The sequence below is a fragment of the Hyperolius riggenbachi genome, chromosome 6 (assembly GCF_040937935.1).
Source record: "Hyperolius riggenbachi isolate aHypRig1 chromosome 6, aHypRig1.pri, whole genome shotgun sequence".
NCBI classification, from domain to species: Eukaryota; Metazoa; Chordata; class Amphibia; order Anura; family Hyperoliidae; genus Hyperolius; species Hyperolius riggenbachi.
Window position 1 is genome coordinate 210,087,649 of NC_090651.1, and position 24,231 is coordinate 210,111,879.

Consider the following 24,231-nt stretch of genomic DNA (forward strand, 5'->3'; position numbering starts at 1 on the left):
CACACTCCGCCGCCAGGAGCATACTACACCTGTGCAGCACTATTGCGCAGGTGCAGAATGTTCCTGGCTGTGGGAGCGGCATGCGGCCGGACAGCGCTGACTGGCTGAATTACCAGGACTCATATCAGAAGATCCGGGTGGTGAAGGACAGCGAGGGACTGATTAGCCTGAAGGGGGCTGGAGGAAGCCCCAGGTATGTATAAAACTTTACTTTTCATCCGTCTCAGGTACCCTTTAATTTGTAGTCACCAAACCAAATTTTAACAACATATCAAATTATTTGATTTCATCAGCAAAGGGAGTGCATATATTTGCATAAATCAGCATCAATGCAGAATTATTTCCATCTCGTTGACCATCTCTATTAGTGACACAGCTACACATCAGGCTTTATTCTTACAGCATAGATGTTATTTAGTATATATAAGAGATTCCTGTGTACACATATATACAGTCACAACCAGATATGTATATCTGACCTTAAAAATATGGGGACTGCTTTATTGAAGCAGCACAAGTAACTAATTTTGATTGGTTTGTTTCATTTTTGTGGACTAAGCACAGCTATTACTGTATATATACTGTATATATACATTATTTTTAATGACTATTATCTGAGAAATAGAACATTTTATCATATTTTCTATTTTAATTACAGTTACAAATTCATTAGGAGTCGGAGTCGGAGTTGGTGCATTTTTTCCCGACTCCGACTCCAGGCACCCAAAATTGCCCGACTCCACGACTCCGACTCCACGACTCCGACTCCACAGCCCTGATTTATACAGCACTGACACCTTCTGCAGTACTTTACAGAGTACATAGTCGTGTCACTGACTGTCCTCAGAGAAGCTCAGAATCTAATCCAATCATAGTCCTAGTCTACTGTCCTACCATATTATTATTATGTATTTATACAGCACTGACACCTTCTGCAGTACTTTACAGAGTACATAGTCATGTCACTGACTGCCCTTAGAGGAGCTCACAATCTAATCCTGCCATGGTCATAGTGTAATGTCCTACCATATTATTATTATGTATTTATATAGCACTGACATCTTCTACAGTACTTTACAGAGTACATAGTCATGTCACTGACTGTCCTCAGAGGAGCTCACAATCTAATCCTACCATAGTCATAGTCTAATGTCCTACCATATTATTATTATGTATTTATACAGCACTGACACCTTCTGCAGTACTTTACAGAGTACATAGTCATGTCACTGACTGCCCTTAGAGGAGCTCGCAATCCACCGACATATACACAAACCTAGAGGATAATCTGAGTCTAATGCTGGGTACACACTATGAGATTTTCTGGCCGATTTACTGTCAGATCGATTATTTCCAACATGTTCGATTTGTTTTCCGATCGATTTCTGAGCGTTTTCCGAACGATTCCCTATTGAAATGCTTGGAAAATGCTCGGAAATTGATTGGAAAGCAAATCGGACATGTTGGAAATAATCGATCTGACATTAAAACACCCAGAAAATCTCATAGTGTGTACCCAGCATAACTGTGAGGGAGCTGCATGGGCCCCAGAGGACATGAGGCACCTGTGCAGCTGCACGGGCATATATGCCTGCCACTGAGTATGCCAAATGCTAGTGTCACCATGACTGCAAAGTAGAATTGTGTGAATCGTATCACCTTTCTGTAAAATTACAGCTGACTGCAAACTGAAACAGAATTGTAACTTATAACATTAAATTACTAACTGGCTTATGTATGTTAGATTTTATGCCAATTATTTAATCATGTATATGTGTATGAATTTACACCTCTATTACTCCTAAGGTTGTTGAAATTTGTGAATATCGCCCAAACTAATCAGACGGCTTCCAGGTGCCTCGCATTACCAGTACCAATTCTCCTGGCCAAAACAACATGAACAGCAGGTTCAGCTGCCTCCATATCAATCCACCAGCGTGGATTGCAAGCTTATTGATCCACCATCAGCTGCAATATCGCCTAGTCTTTTTTATAGTTCCGGCCAGGCTGCATGTGGGAGGCTGGGAGCTTCGCTACTGCTGCTTCTGCAAGAGACACTGAGGCCTGCTGCCAGTATAAAGTCTTTTTTTGCTGTAGCCACTGAACACCAATGATTGGGGGTGGGGGCTGTAGTTTGGAAGGGGGACGCTGGCTGATGGGGCCACTGCATCTGATGAGCACTATTCCTGTGGTGGGGGTGGGGGCATTTTGCCTGATCAGCGGGGGAATTCTACCTGATGAGAGGGAGCACACTGCCTGTATTGAGAGTACTGCCTAACTTATATGTAGGGTATTCTGCCTAACATCTTTTGGGAACACTCTGCATTATTATTTTGCAGCCATTCTGCATCACTGTTTTGGCACACTGCATATTGCAATGGGGGAAGGGGGGTGCATATTAGTCACTGCAAATTTTGGGTTGTTAGAACTAGCCTGTTTGATAATTTGATATCTGCATGACAAACTGGATATCATTGGAATTTTCCATTCATTCAGTGATTATCTACGTGTCATTCATATCTGTCTGCCATTAGTATTCTTTGCATATCTAATTGCATATGATTGGAATTTTACCTAAATATGGATTTTTAGCTTTTTTTTTTTTTTTTTTGCTGTATTGAAGTATTTTGAAACTGTCTCTTATATGCCCCACATGCAGTTTGTTGTGACCCTGCCTCTAGTGGTACACCTTATGCCTATTTCTCCTTTCTGTACTGCATATTGTATGAGGCATAGCAACTGCACATTTTACATGGTACATAATTTCATTTGGAGCATGTTTTACTTGAGAAAATATAATTGATTCAGTGTATCTTGGGACAATCGGCAAATACTGTGTTTACATTTTGCTAGTTCCAGCAGTCTCATGAACGACTGACTGGTCCTTGGTCTACAGATAGGGGACCCCTGGTTTGTGTGATCCTGGGAACATAGCTTTTATCATCATATAATAAATAGACATACCACCATGACGGTAAGGCAAAATGTAAGGAGCTTGAAGTCAGAGGATGAGTGAGATACAGCATTCACTGAAGTATTGATTTTGACTGCAGGCTATGCAAGGAATCTGCAACCAATTTTTTTTTTTTACTAAGAGGCCCTCAATTCCAAAAAGTCTTGTCTTTACTGAGTTGGATCTCTACCTCAACCCATCCTGTCATCCACAAAGTAGAAAAAGTACCCTTACCAGTACTAATGGTTTTATCCAGTAAACACAGGCTTGTTGACTTTCCTGCATGTGCCAGAAAGGTTTGTATTTCACAAAGATGCATGCAATTTTTTTTAGATTGATGCATCAATGTCAATGTTGTGAATCCTGACAGGTTTACTTTATGTGACTTGCGTGTGAAAAATGCTACATACCTGGTGGTGTAGGCACAATGGGGATAGACTTGTTCTGCTGTAATCCATATAATTCGGCCTCTTCACTTGGAGATGATCCAGCTACGTTGCTAATTTTAAAGTCGTGGTTGCTGTTGTCAATATATATTTGTTCAGTGCTACATATACCATACAGTGGGTCAGGTGAAACTTTGCTTGCTGCATCTTCTGTCTCAGCTCCAGCACTGTTCCACTGAGATGTGACTATAGAGTCCATTAGTCCAAAAGATTCAGATGCGGTTGATACAGAGAGCTGGAGCAGTCCAAGGCCTTCTGATTTGGATGTAGCTGTCTGTGCAAGATCTCTGGTAGCCCTATCCTTATTCCAAGAGAAAGACTGAAGACCTCCACTTGTAACCTGCATACCCCCAAACATTTCAGATACACGGTTAGGCACTGTGACTGTGACCGGGTCTGAGATGGTTAAAGGTGGAGACCGGACTACTTTGCGCCCCACCTTTGGTGACAGGGCTTGGACAACTTTCTCAGCAAAAGATGGAGGTTTTGGAATTTTCTCAGCACTGGGGCTACGGTTGGGTGTTAGGAATGGGCTAATCATCCGCTCCTGGAAAGGGGACATGTGTTCAGAGCTGGTACCACTAGCAGGTGTTTGAGCTTCCATTTGAACCTTTTCTTTGCTACTGATTGTAGTGATGTCTATAAGAAACATGTTACTCTCAGACTCTTCCCTGTCCAGTCTAGGTGGACTGCACTGGAAAGACATTGGATCAAAGTCTAAGCTTGCAACCCCAATGTCAGGAGGACTTAGATCTTCATCATCATGGGATCGAGAGCTCAGCATTGCAATTGCAGGTACATGAATAAGACCTTCATCGCCATCACTGTCCTGATCATGGGGTAGATTGTCATATGAGTTACAACGATTGCATCCATCCCGAAGATCCCCATTATAGGAAGCAGACAAAGCATCACTACTGGAGCGAGGGCGCCGGGGGCGAAAAAGCTTGGATTCCACTGTAAAGTACAGATAGGGCTGTTATGAAACATTCTCAAGCTATAACAGTAGATTTAGCAACAATTTTTAAAGCATGTAAAACAGTAGATTTAACTAACACCTGGTTTAGCTTTTTTCCTTTTTAATTTCCATTAAATCATGTGAGAAGGGCAGAAAACCCTTTCCTCTTTGCCTAAAACATTGATGCCCAACGCCGATGAACACCCACATCTTTGTAACCTTCTCCATTTCCCAGTGATGAAGCAAGCAGACCGGCAGCCTCTCCCAAGTCAATAAATAATAGGGTTTTTCCAGACCCCTTGCCCATTCATCAGGAGGTCTAAAAGTAAGAAAAGTACTAACACTGAATGTTGTTAAATTTAAGTTAAAAAGAAAAATTAATCAGCTCCGTAATGTCCTTTCACCCCGTTCTATTTTCTGCTCTTGGTTGAAGTCTTTTTGAATTCTCCAGTCTAAGATCCCAAGGTCCTGTCTTCTGCCTAACATCTTATTTTCTAGCTGAAAGCATCTTTAGGGATTGAGTGACGTATTTTTCTGATGGTCTTTTTGCATTCTTTGTTCAAATTCTGGTGCCAAATGACTGTAATCTCTATCTCTACAACTATACAAGCACCAAAGATCCCTTACTGACATCATGACCAAAAAGGTTACTTATGTCATGAACCCTGGGTCTTGTATAAACATATGTATCAGCTTGGAAATCAGGCTTGAACAAAGAATCCATGGTTGCCAAAAGAAGATATTAATGGAATCACAAAGATGCTTTAAGAAAGAAATTTAGAAGTGAGATGGTAGATGAGGCCCAGGGTTCACTGAAAAAACACAAAAATGTTTAAGCGTGAACAGCAGACAAAATAAAGTCTAGAAGTAGGTGAAGATGGTACTTTAGGACCTAAAGTAAACATGAAGTGAAAATGAACTGATGAGATAAACAATTGTATCTATACTCCTAACCATAAACAGGACATTTTTGGAATGACATGTCTTATTTTGTATTTAAAGAGAACCCGAGGTGGGTTTGAAGAATGTTATCTGCATACAGAGGCTGGATCTGCCTATACAGCCCAGCCTCTGTTGCTATCCCAAACTCCCCTAAGGTCCCCCTGCACTCTGCAATCCCTCATAAATCACAGCCATGCTGCTGACACACAGCTTGTCAGAGCTGGCTGTGTTTATCTTTATAGTGTCAGTCTGCTGCTCTCCCCGCCTCCTGCAGAACTCCGGTCCCCGCCTGCGTCGCTTCCCTCCCCGCTGATTGGAGGGAAGGGACGGGGGCAGGGACCGGAGCTATGCAGGAGGTGGGGGAGCAGCCGAGACTGACACTACAGATGTAAACACAGCCTCACAGCACGGCTGTGATTAATGAGGGATTGCAGAGTGCAGGAGGACCTTAGGGGGGTTTGGGATAGCAATAGAGGCTGGGCTGTATAGGCAGATCCAGCCTCTGTATGCAGATAACATTTTTTAAACACACCTCGGGTTCTCTTTAAGGAACTCCAGTGAAAATAATGTAATAAAAAAAAAATACTTTATTTTTACAATAATTATGTATAAATTATTTAGTCAGTGTTTTCCCATTGTAAAATCTTTCCTCTTCCTGATTTACATTCTGACATTTACCACATGGTGACATTTTTACTGCTGGCAGGTGATGTCAGCGGAAGGAGATGCTGCTTGCTATTTTGGCAGTTGGACCCAGCTGTAAACCGCTATTTTTCTGTCTGCCTGCTCCATCACTGAAGCAGGAGGTTAGCACATATTTTTTAGCAACAACCCTGTTCCCTCTTCCTTTAGGGTATTCCCTCAGAATTATGCTGTTTTTACAGAACAGAAGTCTATCCATCAGCATTAGGTACCAGTGCTTTTAAGACACCTCCCCCCCCCTCCCCTCAAGCTGGATGACTGAAGAAAATGCTCTCCAGGTGTCTCCCTGCTGACCTCTATAATACATAAGTTGATCATGTATTACTTTGCATAAAGAAGGGTACACAGGTTTGTTAACTGTAGAAAAATAGGGGCTATTTTACACCAACTGCATTCAGATCAGATTAATGGATTTGACTCGATTTTTCAACTGCAAGGTATCGCTTAGTACCATAGGAATTGGGGCAGCTATTTTATACCAGTGCGTTTTGACCCTAATCAGAATGCAAACTCAATACAATGCCCTTTACTCTTGCTAAAGCTTGAACTGTTGGTTTAAAACACTAGACTGAAGTATCATACTTACTATCGGCAGCATGTAGAGAACTCAGTGATTCTTCACTCTTAGCTGAGCGCATTGTTCCTGTGTCACCTCTTCCTCCTACAGAAACACAAGTCTACTGGATTAGCCTGGGTCGCTTGGTAGAGCATAAGGAGAAAGCAACTCATTGACTAACAACCAAGCCTCACCTGCCATGGCCATAGCCTTCATCTCAGTGGGCTCACTGGGATTGCGGGTCAGCTTCCTCTTGGACATGGATGCGGACGATGAGGACTTTCCCAGGTTAAAGAAAGACCGCCAACTACCCACTGGAGACTTTTTCATCTTAGGAGGCGGTCTTTTCCTTGCAGAAAAAACAGAAATTCATATTAACCTATGACTTAATTACAATACTACGGTGTTCATTTTTCCAGAAATAATAGAAGTCCTTTGGCTGAGGCCCTTCTGTGTCACAACATGGAGAGTTCCTAAGCCTCCTAGAAAACATTACTAAGAAGGCCACACAGCTATGATTTCTAGTGGAGGATGAACTCAAGCCCAGCGACAACAAAGATGACTGCAATTATGGGCAAGCATTGTTTCAACATTGCACAGCAATAACAGATCTCACCACTAGGTGGTGCTGCAGATTGCCAGAAAAGCTTCAATTCTGGGGATGGAGGAAATAACATGAGGGAGCCCTGGGCTGATGGGATTTCATTTTCACCAGCAGCTTTTCTTTCCAAAATGACTCCTAGATATTATTTTCCCTTTCCTGATATCCAAGTGGAGTGCATCGTATTTGGGCGCCGGGCTCAGGGCGAGCCGAATGTCGTCTCTCCCTGCTGCTGCTAACCTCCCCGGCGGCGATAAATACTATGCCCCCTTTGAATTGTCGCAACTCGGAGGGAGATGTAATTCAGGGTCTGGCAACCTGGCAACCGCCAGAGCACCGAATAAACGTTACGCGTGGCGCGCAGCATAGCATTGCTGCTATGACGTGCCCAGCTTCAGCATTCGGTGACGCGCCCCCGAAATAACCTGCTTCGATCCAAGTGGCATACTTTGTAGTGCAGTTTTCATATATGTCAAATCCTCTATTGTACTCCTTTACTAGGCACTTTATTAAATTAATTTAGTGGGTAAGACATCATAGCCTCGTGTAAAACATAATGTATGTTATAACCAGATTCCTCAGCACTGACCCTCAGCAAACTACAGTACAGTAGAATCCCTTTATAGTAAACTGCAAGGGACCTGGCCATGCAGTTTACTACTGTATATCAGAGGTTTACTATAGTTAAATTGGTCATACAATGTATATTCATACAGGCACATGGTTAGGATCAGGGACTGAGCTTACTATAACCAGAGGTTTACTATATCAGAGTGTACTACAACAAGATATTACTGTATAGCCTATCCCTGCGCCTGCATATAAACCATAAGCCACTTTCTGGTCTCGTGACTGGCTGAGTGGCAATGGGAAACACTGAGATGTAAGAGCTGCAGAACTTAACTCAGAAAGCAGAAAGTACTGACTAAAATTATTTTCAGAAAAAAACACAATGGGCAAAATACTCATTTACTATATAACGGATAAACCAAATGCAGTGCAGGCCTGTGTTTATTTTAGTGAAGCAACTGCCATGTTTACTTTACATGTGCCTGAAGGAAAGCCTGCTCAAATAGCATACATGAACCAATTATTCTCCCAGTCTCTCTCCTTTATTGCATAGGAAACATGAGATCCTGGTGGATGTTAGCTATAATGTCTTAAATGTTTATCTTTTATTAAGTTTAATGATGCTATGTACCCCTAAGAGGAAACATCAATCACAAATGAGACACGACACATTCAGATTGCTGTTAATAATTTTAAGAGGACCTGCACTCTTGCAAAGGACATAAGGGAAAAAAGAGAACTGCACCCTGTATGTATTTAGAAAGTTAAGCGTGTTTAATTCCCCCTCATTTGGCTCTAATCACAAGTTGTAATTTGATCTCTAACCTTGTCACACGACTGCTAAGGCAGAGATGACAGCTAAGCTCATTTGAAAGCACAGGCTGTTAACAATAGGTCTGCCTCCTTGAATCAGGAAGTAGAAACAGTGCAGATTTATTTTAGGATTTGCATCAGCTGCAACAAAAAAAACATGTTTTTTGTTTAAAGGTTATTGTGCTGATGTGTATCTCCATCAGGTGGCACACATAGCTGTACACCTCTGATATAAACATTAGTCCACACCTTTCAGATGGAAAGTCGATCACTGTGTGAAACCTGCCCTGAAGAGCAGCTGGTCCTTCTCCAACCTCTATATATTTACTATCGGCCACCACAGGAGAGTTAATTTGTGCTTGCGTTCGTGCCTGAGCTTCTTCCAGGCTAAGGAGCTTTGTGGATGGTGAAGAAACCAGGAGAGACTTGGGTCGAGATAGAGATGTGTGACCTAAACATAGAAAGAGAGAAACAGCGAGTTAAATGAGCACAATCATGTGTCTTCATTAGGTAACACTTTCCAAATGCCCATTCTGGCAAAAAATTGTGAAGACTTTCCTGTTGCATATTCTCTTTGTCAGCAAAGTTTTTAATTGTAATACAGTATTGAAGAAAGAACTCAATTTACCCTATCTCTACATGTATGTCTGCACCTCCTTTGTAATGCCCTGTCACATTCAGTTTCATTAGTATGTTCATGCAGACCACAACACATCAGGAGCAAAGTGGATGCTGGTAGGATCTCAAAACTACGCAAGCAGGATTAGAACTTGCAAGTCTCTCAGAAATGTGCAGAAAGGATCAAGATAGTTACAGAATTCATGCGCAAACAGGATAGGAATACAGAAAGAGCCCTGAAGTCACAAACATAAGGAATTCTAATCATGCTAGTGGCTTGAAAAATAAACTCTGCTTTCCTAAACAACCAAAGAAAACAGAAGGCTCCCTAAAGCTGGGCATACACTGCTACATTTTTCCGCTCTATTCTCCTATTTCGCCGCTCGATTCTGCAGTCGATTCTCTTATCTTCTCTTGTTTTTCTTACCTTTTTCCATTCACTATCGAATCGAGCGGCAAAACAATTGAGCGGGAGATCAGACATGTTGGAAATGATCTATCGAGCCATCTAAATGGCTCAAAAGGAGCCGTGTATGCCCAGCATTACAGTAGATAAAAACCCCTTCTGACTGAAGTTTCCAGCTACTAGCACGTAGGGCATACCAGTGCCAGATGGAGGCAGCCTATCATGAAACCTATGAGAGACACTGGTAACTGCAGTAGCAGAGGTCCAGTGAGAAAAGTGCAGTCACACACGGGTCACAGAGCAGATTGGTAACAGTTCGCCAATGCTTTCAGAAATACCAGCAAATGTTGACAGTGCTTGTGAGGAAACTATATCAGGCGAAAAAATCCAGATTTACATATTTATAAATAGCCTCCTAGCAAGTGGCTCACCTGCACCATCACGTATTACAGAGCTGAGTTTTGGGCTGAACAACACCTCCACATGGTTCAAAATGAATTCCACCACCACTGACTGGATGCGCACCTCCATAAAGGCAGCCGTTCCACTAAAACATGCTGACTCAATCTGCTTGGATCTGAAAGAGAGAAGAATAGAAGGTGAGATATATGGCTTCAGCAAGACAGATGCCAGCAGTCACTGGGATGCTGGAAGTTCTTCTACCCTGAAAATGGAAAAAAATGATCTTTCCAGGAAGAATACATTTCCCTTTGGCAGAAACAATTATTCTGACCACAATGTTTTATTGTGTTTCCAGTACGGTAGAGGATCCCTATAGGGGCTTTCATTAAAAACTAAAAATATGCAGGAAAAAAATGCCTAAATGAGGCCTAGATTTCTCATCCTGCCACTAATGCCACTGGGCAAATTAACAAAATGGATCCAGGTCCTGTGTCTTATGATATAGCCGTTCATGCAAAAAATGGGCCGTTTTTGGCATTTTGGCCAACTGCTATATGTGTGAGTTCAATACTGTCCAAGGATATTTGCAAAAGGTTTGTATGGTCTGCCAGGTTTGTATAAACTTAGGACATACAGCTAATTACAGTTAGACTGGTTCCAACCACACTGAACACAGAGTGTTCCAGAATATTTGAGCCTCACTGGAGAGATTTTCCTTCTGTCTTATCCTGTACTACTTAACATGAAGTGATAGAATCCATGTTGCTTAAACACTGAATCAGGTTGGCAATCTGGTTAGCATATGTACAGTGAAGATTGGTGAGAAGCCCTATAGATGTAAAACAGTTTATCTTGATTCATTGCCAGTCAATAGTTGTCCCTGGTTGGTTATTACATCTGCTTTGCCAACTTGACCTGATGTATTTATTGGCTTTTCCATACCAAATCTTAAGTTGGAGAAACTTATTCTAAGTATGTTAGGCAGAGCTAGCAAGGGAATGTTAAGTGTAGAGGTGGATACAAGGGCTGCAGTGCTTGGAGTCTGAATGGTGGCAGTGAGTGGCATGTTAGAGCCCGCTGTACGGTGTTACATTCATTATCATGGTTGTTCTTGTAATGGTTACAATTGCATTTTAAAGCGCCGTATGTGTGAAACCTATTCACACTGAAGTAATTTTGTAACAAATAAAGTTTTGTATTGGCAATTGATCTGTTTGAGTTAGTATTTGTTTTGCCTTTTACTCAGTAAGGCTCCCCAGGGAAAATTATTCTAAAGTGGGTATCCCTTTTGCTATATGTGTTTTAGTCCATAGTGCTTTATAGCCTGTTTACACAAATAACTATGCCCCCTCTTGTGCCGCACCCCTCTATTAATCTCAGTGAGAAGGAGTTGAGTTGGACCTGCTCCCTCTGTCATTCTGATTACATTTCAGAAGGCAATAATCATCCACCCATAGATTAAAGAGGACCTTGACTCACATGACTGCACTGCTTATGCCAACATCACAGTATTCAGATGATGCAACCTAATCCAAACCTTCCTGCTTTAACTAATGGCTAACACAGTACAATACTCAATTTCATCAAGTTTTTAGTTACATATAAACTATACTCATTCTTTGCTCTATGAAAACTAAACAAAAAAATGTTTTCTTGCATTCAGCTTTCTCTGCATGACAATGGTTTAGTACCCTATGTGAAGAATGACTTCATAGGTTGGAATTACAGGAGACGAGTTAAATGTGTGTGTTAATGAGAATTCTTGCCTGTTGCCTGCCTCAACGTCAACTCAGCTCTAGGTGTAAATGAAAATGGAAAACCAGCCTCATTGTATCTGAATTACTTGCATCTGTGAGGACATGACTTTTCATTTTCTGCACGACTAAAATTAATTATAATAAAGGAGCACTGTGAAAGTATAATCCACTGAATGGAACATGGATAATCGTGGGGGAATCTGATTTCTCTTTTCTGTATAACCAGATGCCAGTTAGGCAATGTGATATATACCACGGGTGGGTATAGAAGAACCTCACTGTTTGAAAGGTTCCAATCTAGAATCTACTGGTTTTAGTTCAGACAAGGGGGAAAAAACGTCAGCTCAGTCCTCATCACTTAGCATTTGTTTATATAAGGCATAGATATACATAAATCCTATATAAAATGATAACGAATGGAATAGTTAAATAAAAAAACAACATCAAAAGACCCAGTATTTAATTATGTGTCTTCTATTTTGCCTAGAGGGTAATTTATGGTAATAGCTTTCTTCCTGTCTGATAGCCACATATAACAACTTTTTGGCTGGCTGTAACAGATGTTTATGACTGTGGCTTGGCAGATCACAAACCACTCACAACAGTGTCAGACTTTTTCTAGTTGACATCCCAACTGTCACTGTGCACAGTTTGGGGAAGCCAACAGAGGAGGCCTTGTAAATCCCTCCAACAAAGTATTCACTTCAGGGATGAGCCAAATAGTGCCCCTACGGGTCTACATGAAAAGGGCGCCGGTAAAATAGGGCGCCTGGTGGAGCCCATATATATACCAACTTCGGCTACAAAAAAGGCGCCTGGTGTAGCCCATATAAACTTCGGCTACAAAAAAGACGCTTGGTGTAGCCCATATAAAAACTTCGGCTACAAAAAAAACAAGGCGCCTGGTGTAGCCCATATAAAAACTTCGGCTACAAAAAAACTCCGGGATGTGCTAATTACTATTCCCCCTCCAGGCCGCCATGGATAGTGTGGGAATGAAATAATTCGGGTTCCAGCGCTTGTAGCCCATATACAAACTTCGGCTAGAAAAAAACTCCGGGATGTGTTAATTACTATTCCCCCTCCAGGCCGCCATGGATAGTGGGGGAATGAAATAATTCGGCTTACAGTGCTTGTAGCCCATATAAACACTTCGGCTACAAAAATACTCCGGGATGTGTTAATTACTATTCCCCCTCCAGGCCGCCATGGATAGTGGGGGAATGAAATAATTCCGCTTACAGTGCTTGTAGCCCATATAAACACTTCGGCTACAAAAATACTCCGGGATGTGTTAATTACTGTTCCCCCTCCAGGCCGCTATGGATAGTGGGGGAATGAAATAATTCGGCTTACAGTGCTTGTAGCCCATATAAACACTTCGGCTACAAAAATACTCCGGGATGTGTTAATTACTGTTCCCCCTCCAGGCCGCTATGGATAGTGGGGGAATGAAATAATTCGGCTTACAGTGCTTGTAGCCCATATAAACACTTCGGCTACAAAAATACTCCGGGATGTGTTAATTACTATTCCCCCTCCAGGCCGCCATGGATAGTGGAGGAATGAAATAATTCGGCTTACAGTGCTTGTAGCCCATATAAACACTTCGGCTACAAAAATACTCCGGGATGTGTTAATTACTGTTCCCCCTCCAGGCCGCTATGGATAGTGGGGGAATGAAATAATTCGGCTACATGCGGGCTCCCCTTTGTAGCCCATATAAAAACTTCGGCTACAAAAAAAAAGTCAATAATATGGGCTACAGAGGGGCACCTTACTGTAGCCGAAAAAAATATGGGCTACAAAGGGGAGCCCGCTTGTAGCCGAAAAAATATGGGCTACAAAGGGGAGCCCACTTGTAGCCTATATCAAAACTCGGGCGCCCTTTTCTACACCTTGTAGCCCATATTTCCAGAAATAACATTGATGTCTATGGCGGCGCCCTTTTCATACAGGCAGCTCGGGCGCCCTTTTCAACCGATCCCGCCCCTACTGTTATTAATACCCATACTTCAAAATGTAATGCCGTGGAACAATGTAAAAGGACATTCGAAAAGTCCCAAATAACACCATTGTACAGCAGAGATAAGAATCAGGCCCCAGAGTAATCCATTCCAAGTGTTAGAGAAGCAGAAAATGGAAAATCTTAGTTAAAAGCCCACAGATGCGGAGAGGCCTTCTACAGTGTATCATGTACCATACCGGGGAGTAACGGTCCCATACCGGAGCAGGTTGGGTGCCCAGACTATCGCCAGGTTCTTGGTGTGCATATTGGTGATAGAACAGTAGGTTGCAAGCCGGGACAAGTGGCGCATTAGAAACTCCAGCGTCCTGCAAAAGAGAAAATATTTTCAACCATTTCAGGCTCAGCACATTTTCCATGTCCTTTCTAATTATTCCAAAATACATCTTAAACTAATACAGGCATGATATCAAGGCTTTTGTTTTAGTTTTAACGGTGCACAAAAGTAAATGAATGCACCTACTACTAATTCCTATATGAAGTCTTACTATTTGCCATGAAAATAAAATGATGAAACACTGTGCTTTATACACAATATTTTTTAGAATAGCTGAGATTGTGGTTGTTTGTGGAGCATGACTGATAGAAAAGGAGTTAAACTGGTTTCCCTTCATGAGAATCGCTGCCCAAAGTTTAATTTTAGCTTAGGCTACAATAATAGCTTTAATTTTCCCTTTGCCCCTAGCTGGGAACTTTTCCACTCAGTTCTGGTGTCACTGACCATTTACTTTGGGAACAGGAAGTGGTGAAAGATTTATTTATTATTTTTTCTCTTCTGATCATCTTCCTCCCTTACTAACCAGTGTACCTCCCAGTGGAAGGCTCCCACCCCCCAATTCCCTCCTACATACTTACCTCCAAAAGTGTTCAAATTCAGGGTCACATGATTCCACCATCTTGCTGAAACTTACCATTGCACCATTCCTGCCAGTTCATATACTGGGGGAAGGTTAGTGGATGTAACATTCACACACCCGGTCCATTTAGTAGCATAGGCTTGAGCACCACACTGCCTCCCAGAAGTCTCAAGTCAGCTGGTCCACTGTGATGGCGCACTTCCAGAAGATAACTCTGCATCAACTCAGAATTATTTGCATCTCATTAATCATCGCTACAGAGCACATAATAAACAGCCACCACTCTTCCATAGAGAGTGAAGTCAGTGCTGCAGAGACATCTTCTGCCTGTCACGCCAGCACCTACAGTCAAGAGTTCTTAGTGCTGCAACAAAACAGTGTACTATGCAGGGATACTTATAGATTTGGTGCCCATAAACCAAGTATTTGCAAAATGATTACAGATACTCTACTATTCTGTGATTCCAATGGTGTAATCATTGTTGTTCCTATGACTCTCCCAGACAACCGCCTACAATATGCAATTCCTCTAATGCAATATCCTCCACCAGAAGCCTAGCCTTAATTTTCCCCTAAAGTTAACCCCTTCATGATGTGTAACCTCATTTGTTATTTGGGGATAAACTGCCTAATTTTGTTTTTTAAAGACATGATATATTTGTATGATGTGCATCACAAAACGCATATGCAAAGCCACGTGTGTGAGTGGAAATGTGGCCTTAAAGTACTATTTATCTGATATACAGGTATCTGTTTTTTTTTTTTTTTGTTTGTTTATACTTCCTGGAATTCTATGTCTATCACAATGCCATCCATATCCTTTTTGACAATTTCAAGGTCCTGCAGAAAGCTAATGAAAACCTTGGTGCGCAGTACCCTTATGCTTCTTTTAGCAACAAGGACTATGGCATGTACATGGATGTCCATCTCCTCCTTGGACTAAGTCTATATGCATAACATTTTGTGCTGTTCTCAACTCCATCAACTACCAGTGCCCTGTGCATGCAAAGTTTCTTGTCATGAGAGTTCTGATGGCGAAACACGCTGCTATATACACAACTTTTTCACTTGGTATGCGTTGAAACATCTGAGGCCGGTTTCACACTGAATATTGTCGGTAGTGGATGTGGCCCGGGGGCCGCACTGACAAGAACAGGCCTTCGAAGATTCCTGCGTTAGAACGCGGTAATCCCCTTCTGACAACAGGCCAATCACTTCCTGGTGGGGAATCGATGACTTACTCAGAAGCGTATTGCTAAAATATGCTTTCGCACAAGTGCAATGTGGTCGTTTTAAAAACAAGCGCGTCACCGTAGACTTACTTGATTTCCGGTCCGCGCCCGCATTAGGTAGGGTACTTCTGGCACAGCGCACCACACGCAATGTGAACTCCCCCATAGACATTCATTACCCTAGTGGTAGGCTGTGGTAAAATGCCGCACCACACCGCATCAGTGTGATAGGGCCCCGAGGTTTATTCACGATTGTGTTCTACTAAAAAATGTTTTACTCAATTTCAATGTCACTGATATTAGGAAGTAAATTACCATCTCTCTAACATAGAAAAACACAGCGCCATGAATCTAGCGAGAGTCTAATCATTACTTTTTGCTAGGAGTTGCCTTTCAAAATGTTACATTTCAACTGACCGTGTATCTCTAAATAGTACTTAGCCTTTTTCTTTTGTTCGTAAAATAAGTATATACAATTAATATTCTCCAAATATAGAGCTCTACTGTGTAATAACCTATTTATGGTAAGTCTACACTCTCTCCATGTGAACACAGTGTCACTTTTAGTTTTAAGTATGGTTTTGCAGTACAAGTTAAATATAAAGCAATATATATACATATATATATATATATGGGAAAGCCTAGTGAAATTATAATAACTGTCTGTGGAAATAATGTTTGAATAAAGCCAACACAATTACATTATAATAAGGTTCTGAGCATTGCTAACGCTATGGATATTTTTGTACTAAGAACTGGCACATTTTTGACAGCCACACGTGTACTGACAGATGCAGAAATTGTTATTGAATGAATTTAAAAAATGTATAACTTTTGCAGTATTCTTTTCCTCTTTACAGATTCAAGGGGGGGGGGGGGGGAATGGGGTGAGGGGTTGTTTGCACATCTGCTGCCTATACTGAAGGGTCTGGTCCCTCAAATTTAAGAGCCCACAGAGTTTGTCTAGTTTAGTTGCTGCATGCTCATTGCAGGAGTGTGACTCAGAATACTGGAGGCCACGCATCAGCAACACAGTCAGATAGCTTTTCATAGGAAGTAAAGGTGGCAGCCTCCATATTAAACACACACTGCTAATCCCCTTTTCTTTCCTTCACATTCCCATATGTGGACTTTATAATCCAGTGAAACAGCTACAAGTCAATACATTGTCACATTAAAATAACCCAACAGTGTTTTAAACTGAGCCATTTTTTGGATGCAGCAGCCAGGCTATATTCTACTTCCCTTCATAAAATGTCGCTCTTTTTAAAGCAAGTCTGAAGTGTTTTTTAAAATAAAAAAAGATACTCACCTAAGGAGAGAGAAGGCTCTGGATCCTATAGAGCCTTCCCGTTCCCCCGCAGGCTCCATGGTTTAAATCTCCCCCCGCAGTATCCTTCGGCAGTCTTCGGAAGCACTCGGGTTCCTTGGCGGCGCTGAACTGTGCACGTGCACTCACGTGTGCACAGTATGGAGCAGCCGTCTTCAGAAGCCCAAGTGCTTACGAAGCCTGCCGAAGCGCACCCAACGTGGAAGAGAGGAGTCCACAACTGAATGGTCATGGACTGCTAATGGGGGAGCCTATGGGGGAACATGGAGACCAGGAGGAGAGCAGGAAGGCTCCATAGGACCCAGAGCCTTCCCTTCCCTTAGGTTAGTATATGTTTTTTTATTTAAAAATTTTCCTCAGACTCCCTTTAAGTATCCATGGCTGTATAAGGCCTAATTCGCATTCGGATGCATTCAGCCTGCACTGTCCATCAGCAAAGCGCAGCAGCACATGTGATCCTATGGGATTACTCACACGCCGTGGCGATTGGGGCACATTTGTGATTTCCCCCGATCACAAACTTATTGCATGCAGCATTTTCCAGGCAATTGCATTGCAATTCTCATTCACTGGAATGAGAATCACTAAACTCAATTACGGCAAAATCGCCAAACATCTTTATGCAAAATCATGATCCCAATTGCTAAGCTATTGCGATTTGCGGTTCCAAATGTGAACAGGGCCTAATAAAAGTTTTACAGGCAGATACATTGTATAAGGTGGATGGGTTCCTCTATGAACAGTTACAGTCCTCTGCTAAGAATTCAGAGGCAGTCAGGGGAATTTGGTGCACGATTAGTATCTGCTGTAGCCACAGCACTACAGTGCGGACTGTATGAATTGTAAGACATGTTGCTTCATGAAAGCTCCTCACGCATTCCGTCATGCCACATACACAGAGGGAAGTGCAGGGCTGGTAATTCCCTTGTAAGATTCACACTCCCATCAGAAGATCTCAAACTGATTGAGGGCTTCTTCACAATAGGGGCGTTTTTTGGCCTTTTTTCAAGCAAAACAATTGTGCAATGAATCTTTATGAGAAGGTCCATATCAGTGCGGTTTGTGCGCTGTGCATGCAGAAAAGTGGTACCTGTACTATTTTTGGGGAGATTTTGCCTCAATGGAAGGTATAGGAAAAACGCAAAACTCTCACAAAATCACTCTGTGCAGCAATTGTGTTCGCGTTGTTAAGAATAAATACATTGTATTTATTCTTTTCCGGGTCAAAGAGTTCACTTCCTGACTTGAGTCAGGGAGTGAATTTAAAAAACGCTCTGGAAAAGCGCTTAGAAAAGCGCTTTTCACAAAAATGCAACACCCACCCAAGCGTCGGGAATAAAAAAAAATTGCATAAAAAAAACAAACGTGAACACTGACGCAAGCGGAACGCATTGTGATCGAGGCCTAAAAGAAAAGTTGTAAAGAGCATTGCCACTAAAGTTAATAAGATAGTTAACTCAATCTTCTTTCATTCTCCATCAACCTTAAAGGGATACTGTAGGGGGGTCAGGGGAAAATGAGTTGAACTTACCCAGGGCTTCTAATGGTCCCCCGCAGACATCCTGTGTTGGGGCAGCCACTCACCGATGCTCCGGCCCCGCCTCCGGTTCACTTCTGGAATTTCAGACTTTAAAGTCAGAAAACCACTGCGCCTGCGTTGCCGTGCCCTCGATCCCGCTGATGGCACCAGGAGTGTACTGCGCAGGCCCAGTATGGTCTGTGCCTGCACTGTGTGCTCCTGGTGACATCAGGGGAAGCGAGGACACGGCAACGCAGGCGCAGTGGTTTTAAATTCCAGAAGTGAACTGGAGGCGGGGCCGGAGCATCGGTGAGTGGCTGTGCGGGCACAGGATGTCTGCGGGGGACCGTTAGAAGCCCCGGGTAAGTTCAGCTCATTTTCCCCCGACCCCCTTACAGTATCCCTTTAATGTACTGTAGCTATCTCTTGCTATAAATCTCCACCCCTCATGTGTAAGCGGATGACTGCTTTCTAAGAAATCAGCAAAAAGTAATCTCTCTGTACCAGCTGCCTATTCACCACCTACTCTCCCTGTGCCAGCTGCCCATTCACCATCACCTCTCTTTGTACCAGCTGCCTATTCACCACCTCCTCTCCTTGTACCAGCTGCCTATTCACCACCTACTCTCTCTGTGCCAGGTGTCTATTCCCCCTCACCTCTTTCTGTACCAGCTGCCTATTTACCATCACCTCTCTCTGTACCAGCTGCCCATTCACCACCTCCTCTCCTTGTACCAGCTGCCCATTCACCATCACGTCTCTGTACCAGCTGCCTATTCACCACTGCCTTTCTCTGTACCAGCTGCCTATTCACCACCGCCTCTCTCTGTACCAGCTGCCTATTCACTACCTGCTCTCTATGTGCCAGCTGCCTATTCACCATCACTTCTCTGTGTACCAGCTGCCTATTCACCACCTACTCTCTCTGTGCCAGCTGCCTATTCACCATCACCTCTCTCTGTACCAGCTGCCTATTCACTACCGCCTCTCTCTGTACCAGCTGCCTATTCACTATCACCTATCTCTGTACCAGCTGCCTATTCACTACCTCCTCTCTCTGTGCCAGCTGCCTATTCACCATCACTTCTCTCTGTACCAGCTGCCTATTTACTACCTCCTCTCTCTGTGCCAGCTGCCTATTCAACATCACTTCTCTCTGTACCAGCTGCCTATTCACCACCTACTCTCTCCGTGCCAGCTGCCTATTCACCATCACCTCTCTCTGTACCAGCTGTCTATTCACCATCACCTCTTTCAGTACCAGCTGCCTATTCACTACCACCTCTCTCTGTACCAGCTGCCTATTCACTACCTCCTCTCTCTGTGCCAGCTGCCTATTCACCACCTACTCTCTCTGTGCCAGCTGCCTATTCACCACCTACTCTCTCTGTGCCAGCTGCCTATTCACCACCTACTCTCTCTGTGCCAGCTGCCTATTCACCATAACCTCTCTCTGTACCAGCTGCCTATTCACTACCACCTCTCTCTGTACCAGCTGCCTATTCACTACCTCCTCTCTCTGTGCCAGCTACCTATTCACCATTGAAGGTAAAGAGGCGCCCTGGTTGAAATAAAAGCATCTAAAAACAGCTTAAAAGGGCGCCTCTTTACCTTCAATTTTAGATGCTTTTATTTCAACCAGGGCGCCTCTTTACCTTCAATTGTGCATAGCTATACCCCCAAACAATCTGTGTTTGAGGGGTGGTGACAGACCACCTGTGGGTGCCCCACAGTGGACACCTGTCCCTACTTTTTCAAGGAGAGCGATCACATCCAGGTCCCGGCTGGGACTACCCCGAGTGGAGTCGGGTTTATGGTCTCCAACTGCTTCCTACGGTTGGTTGCCCTTGCAACCTCCTTTTGTGAGTAGTAATTTATTGAAATTCCTTTTTTCAATTGCATACTAATATACTACACTATTGGGCTCCCGTATCGGTCTCCGATATTTTTTTTCCCTGCGAGGTGCTGAGACACCCCCACTACACTACATGCCTATTCACCACCTCCTCTCTCTGTGCCAGCTGCCTATTCACCAGCTCCTATCTCTGTATCAGCTGCCTATTCACCATCACCTCTCTCTGTACCAGCTGCCTATTCACTACCGCCTCTCTCTGTACCAGCTGCCTATTCACCATCACCTCTCCCTGTGACAGCTGCCTATTCACCATCACCTCTCTCTATATCAGATGTCTATTCACCACGGCCTCTCTCTCTACCATCAGCCTATTCACCACCGCCTCTCTCTGTATCAGCTGCCTATTCACTGCCGCCTCTCTCTCTGGACCAGCTGCCTATTCACCACCACCTTTCTCTGTACCATCTGCCTATTTACCACCACCTTTCTCTGTACCAGCTGCCTATTCACCATCACCTCTCTCTGTACCAGCTGCCTATTCACCACCGCCTCTCTCTGTACTAGCTGCCTATTCACTGCCGCCTCTCTCTGTACCAGCTGCCGATTCACCACCTCCTCTTCCTGTACCAGCTGCCTATTCACCACCTCCTCTCTCTGTGCCAGCTGCCTATTCACCACCTCCTCTCTCTGTGCCAGCTGCCTATTCACTGCCGCCTCACTCTGTACCAGCTGCCTATTCACCATCACCTAAATCTGTACCAGCTGCCTATTCACCCGTCTCTTTGTGTACCAGCTGCCTATTCACCACCGCTTCTCTCTGTACCAGCTGCCTATTCACCATCAGCTCTCTCTGTACCAGCTGCCTATTCACTATCAGCTCTCTCTATACCAGCTGTTTATTCACCCCTGTCTCTCTCTCTCTACTATCAGCGTATTCAACACTGCTTCTCTCTGTATCAGCTACCTATTCAATGCTACCTCTCTCTGTACCAGCTGCCTATTCACCATCACTTCTATTTGTACCAGCTGCCTATTCACCACCACCTTTCTCTGTACCATTTGCCTATTTACTGCCACCTCTATCTGTACCAGCTGCTTATTTACCATCACCTCTCTCTGTACCAGATGTCTATTTACTACCACCTCTATCTGTCCACCGCTTCTCTTTTGCTACTGTCTGCATACAATTATTTTCTTGCTGCCATTTCTTTGTAGTCAATGCCATGTATGATGCCTTAAGTGTTCTGATGATGTCATCGGCCATCCAAGTCACCCATCCTATGTTCCATTTCCCTGTTACTGCTACCTCTTTCTTTTGCATGCTCTCTCCTTCTCAGTCTTTCTTTCTCCCTCCACTGCTATATCTCTATTTCTCTCTCACATTCTGCCACTTCTCTTTCTTCTCCCTGCCACCCCTCTCCCACCAACTTCTGTATTCTGAACTCTATGCCATCTCTCTTCAATTTCAACAAACTAAAAATTATTTGGATTTAAATCATTTTGTGTGTGGCTAAGTTTACTGTACATCTCGTGTCTGTTTTTCATAGTTCCTAGTGCCTGTGTCCTTCACTTCCTCTCTCTCTCTTTTTTTTGACTCTGTCAAGCTTTATAACTCGTAACTTCCTTTCTAGCACTTGGCTCCCACCCTTACTCACCCTAGCTCACCCAACACATTCCCTCTCTACACCTTATAATCCTACAGGTCATCCAGTACACGTTCCACAAGTGCCCAAACATGGGGCTCTACAATTAAAAGAAGTCATCCAGGATGTGTCAAATAAAAGTACCTGCAGTTATGAGTTATTTCAATTTGTATTTGAGTACAGTTTCCTTTGCTTATAGCATGCATTGAAAGAATGTGGATTATAATATTTCTTCTATTGAAAGCACCATGTAAAATGGAGTGAGATAAATGGTCCTTTTTCACTCCGGCAGTGTTAAGAATGGGAAGCTGCTTCCCTGGCATAAAATAATGTGTGTCCTTGGAGCTGCAATGTAAATTGGATGCTACCCTGCTTATTTCCAAACTCATTCAAATAGGTAAACTGGTGGCCATCTGCATATAGAGAATGAAGTTATAAATGTAGTGAGCAATTCAATGCTCAATCCCATGAAACATCTGGGAGTCCTCCTATGGGGTTTTATATGCTTTTTATAACTAGTCATGAAGTTAGCTTAAGAACTACCTGTCTACCTGTTTGCGAAGTGCCCACACATTCCCACATAAAAGCAAACTATCGAGTCTGAGGAATCCCTGTGACAACTGGGATATGTAAATGAGGCATAATCAATGATTGCAGATATTGGAAGAGATTGTAACCACGTACAGATAATTGCTGAGATCAATCGGTCACTTTCTCAACAGAAGAGGCAAAATGTACACTTCAAAGCATCACTATTGGCCACACAGGCTCTCAGCAAGCAGTTAGTACTGGGGAGATTTTCTATGGCCCAAAAGTGGTGTGACAAAGAGCTGGACACTCACCGGTAATGAGGAGGCGGCAACTGCTGGATGACATCATGGATTTTCACAAGTCTCTCCTCATCTGTAGCAGCAGAGACGGCATCCTGTCATGGCCAACACCAACATATTTATTAGCAACCTGAGACTCTCTAAAATATCTAATGGTGGGGTGTGAGGGGTGTACCAGTGTGCAATGTGGTCCAGAGTGTATGCAGGTAGATTCCAGTGATGGTGCATACATAGGCTATTAAGTGGAGTAAGGTGTATGAGTAGTGTGTATGGATGTGCACACTCTAGTGAAGAGGTTAGAAATGTGGACTTTGAGATAGGACTATAATGGTGCACGCTGGCAAGCCCCCTCAATGGTGGACTTTACTAAAAAAAAAAAATGTAAGGATAGACTATGATGCTGAGACTGTATGAGTGGGTGGGTGAAAACAGACCAGGTAAGAATGTAGTAAGATGTGGTACTCACAGAAAATTTCTCATAGAGCTGGTAGGTCAACAGGGGGTTTGGCAGTTCTCTGAAGTAGAGTTTGCAGAGGGAACCAACACAATGGATGTCCTGAATGTAGACATCCTTAGTCAGGTCTGGAATCTGCTCGGAGTCAAATTCATGTCTAAAAAGAAAAATATGGAGTCAGGGCATTAAAAAGTAAGATTGCTGTTATCTTCGAATCATGCAGTGCTCAATACATTGTCATGACAGTATTGTGTGTGCTTGTTGATATATGGTATCTATAGTTTACTATGTTGCAGTCCTCTTGATGTAATGTGGTGCTTTATATGCAGTAAGCCATACATACTAATATTATAAAGGGGTTACAGTGCTCTAAATTTTGATATAATGCAGCGCTGATTATCTTGGTGTGATATAATGCGCTGTATACAGTATATATTGATAAGGGGCTTGATTCACTAACCGGCGCTAAGCCGGTTAGTGTGCCTTATCACTTAGTGGGCGCAAACTACGGCACTAAGTAGTTTGCGCCCACACATCAGTCTTAGTACCGCTCACTGCGCGCACAGTGCGGGTGCGCCTATATTAGTGCGCGGTGCACCGATAACGTCGCACCCGATGCCCCTTGATAACGGAGCATCGGGTGCCCCTGAAACGGTGCATTAATGTGCTGCTTCGGGGGCACCCGATGCACCATTATCGTCGCATCAGGTGCAACGTTTAAGGGGCAGCGGGTGCGATGTTATCGTCACACCGCTCACTAA

General features: G+C 43.2%; 1 protein-coding gene across 17 annotated transcripts in view; it reads right to left on the minus strand.

The window, feature by feature from the left end:
* Positions 1-24,231, minus strand: part of ARHGAP32 (Rho GTPase activating protein 32) — a 562,915-nt gene that overhangs the window by 14,651 nt on the left and 524,033 nt on the right. For 13 of the 17 annotated variants that reach the window (XM_068240358.1, XM_068240357.1, XM_068240361.1 and 10 more), the window contains 8 exons: positions 23,483-23,627; positions 23,029-23,111; positions 13,930-14,058; positions 9,997-10,142; positions 8,791-8,992; positions 6,752-6,906; positions 6,588-6,662; positions 3,364-4,356 (listed from right to left, as the gene is read on the minus strand). In XM_068240358.1, the coding sequence (XP_068096459.1) occupies positions 3,364-4,356; positions 6,588-6,662; positions 6,752-6,906; positions 8,791-8,992; positions 9,997-10,142; positions 13,930-14,058; positions 23,029-23,111; positions 23,483-23,627 (1,928 nt within the window). The remainder of the gene's footprint in view (positions 1-3,363; positions 4,357-6,587; positions 6,663-6,751; positions 6,907-8,790; positions 8,993-9,996; positions 10,143-13,929; positions 14,059-23,028; positions 23,112-23,482; positions 23,628-24,231) is intronic. The other 4 variants (XM_068240353.1, XM_068240362.1, XM_068240365.1 and 1 more) reach the window with 2 other exon arrangements.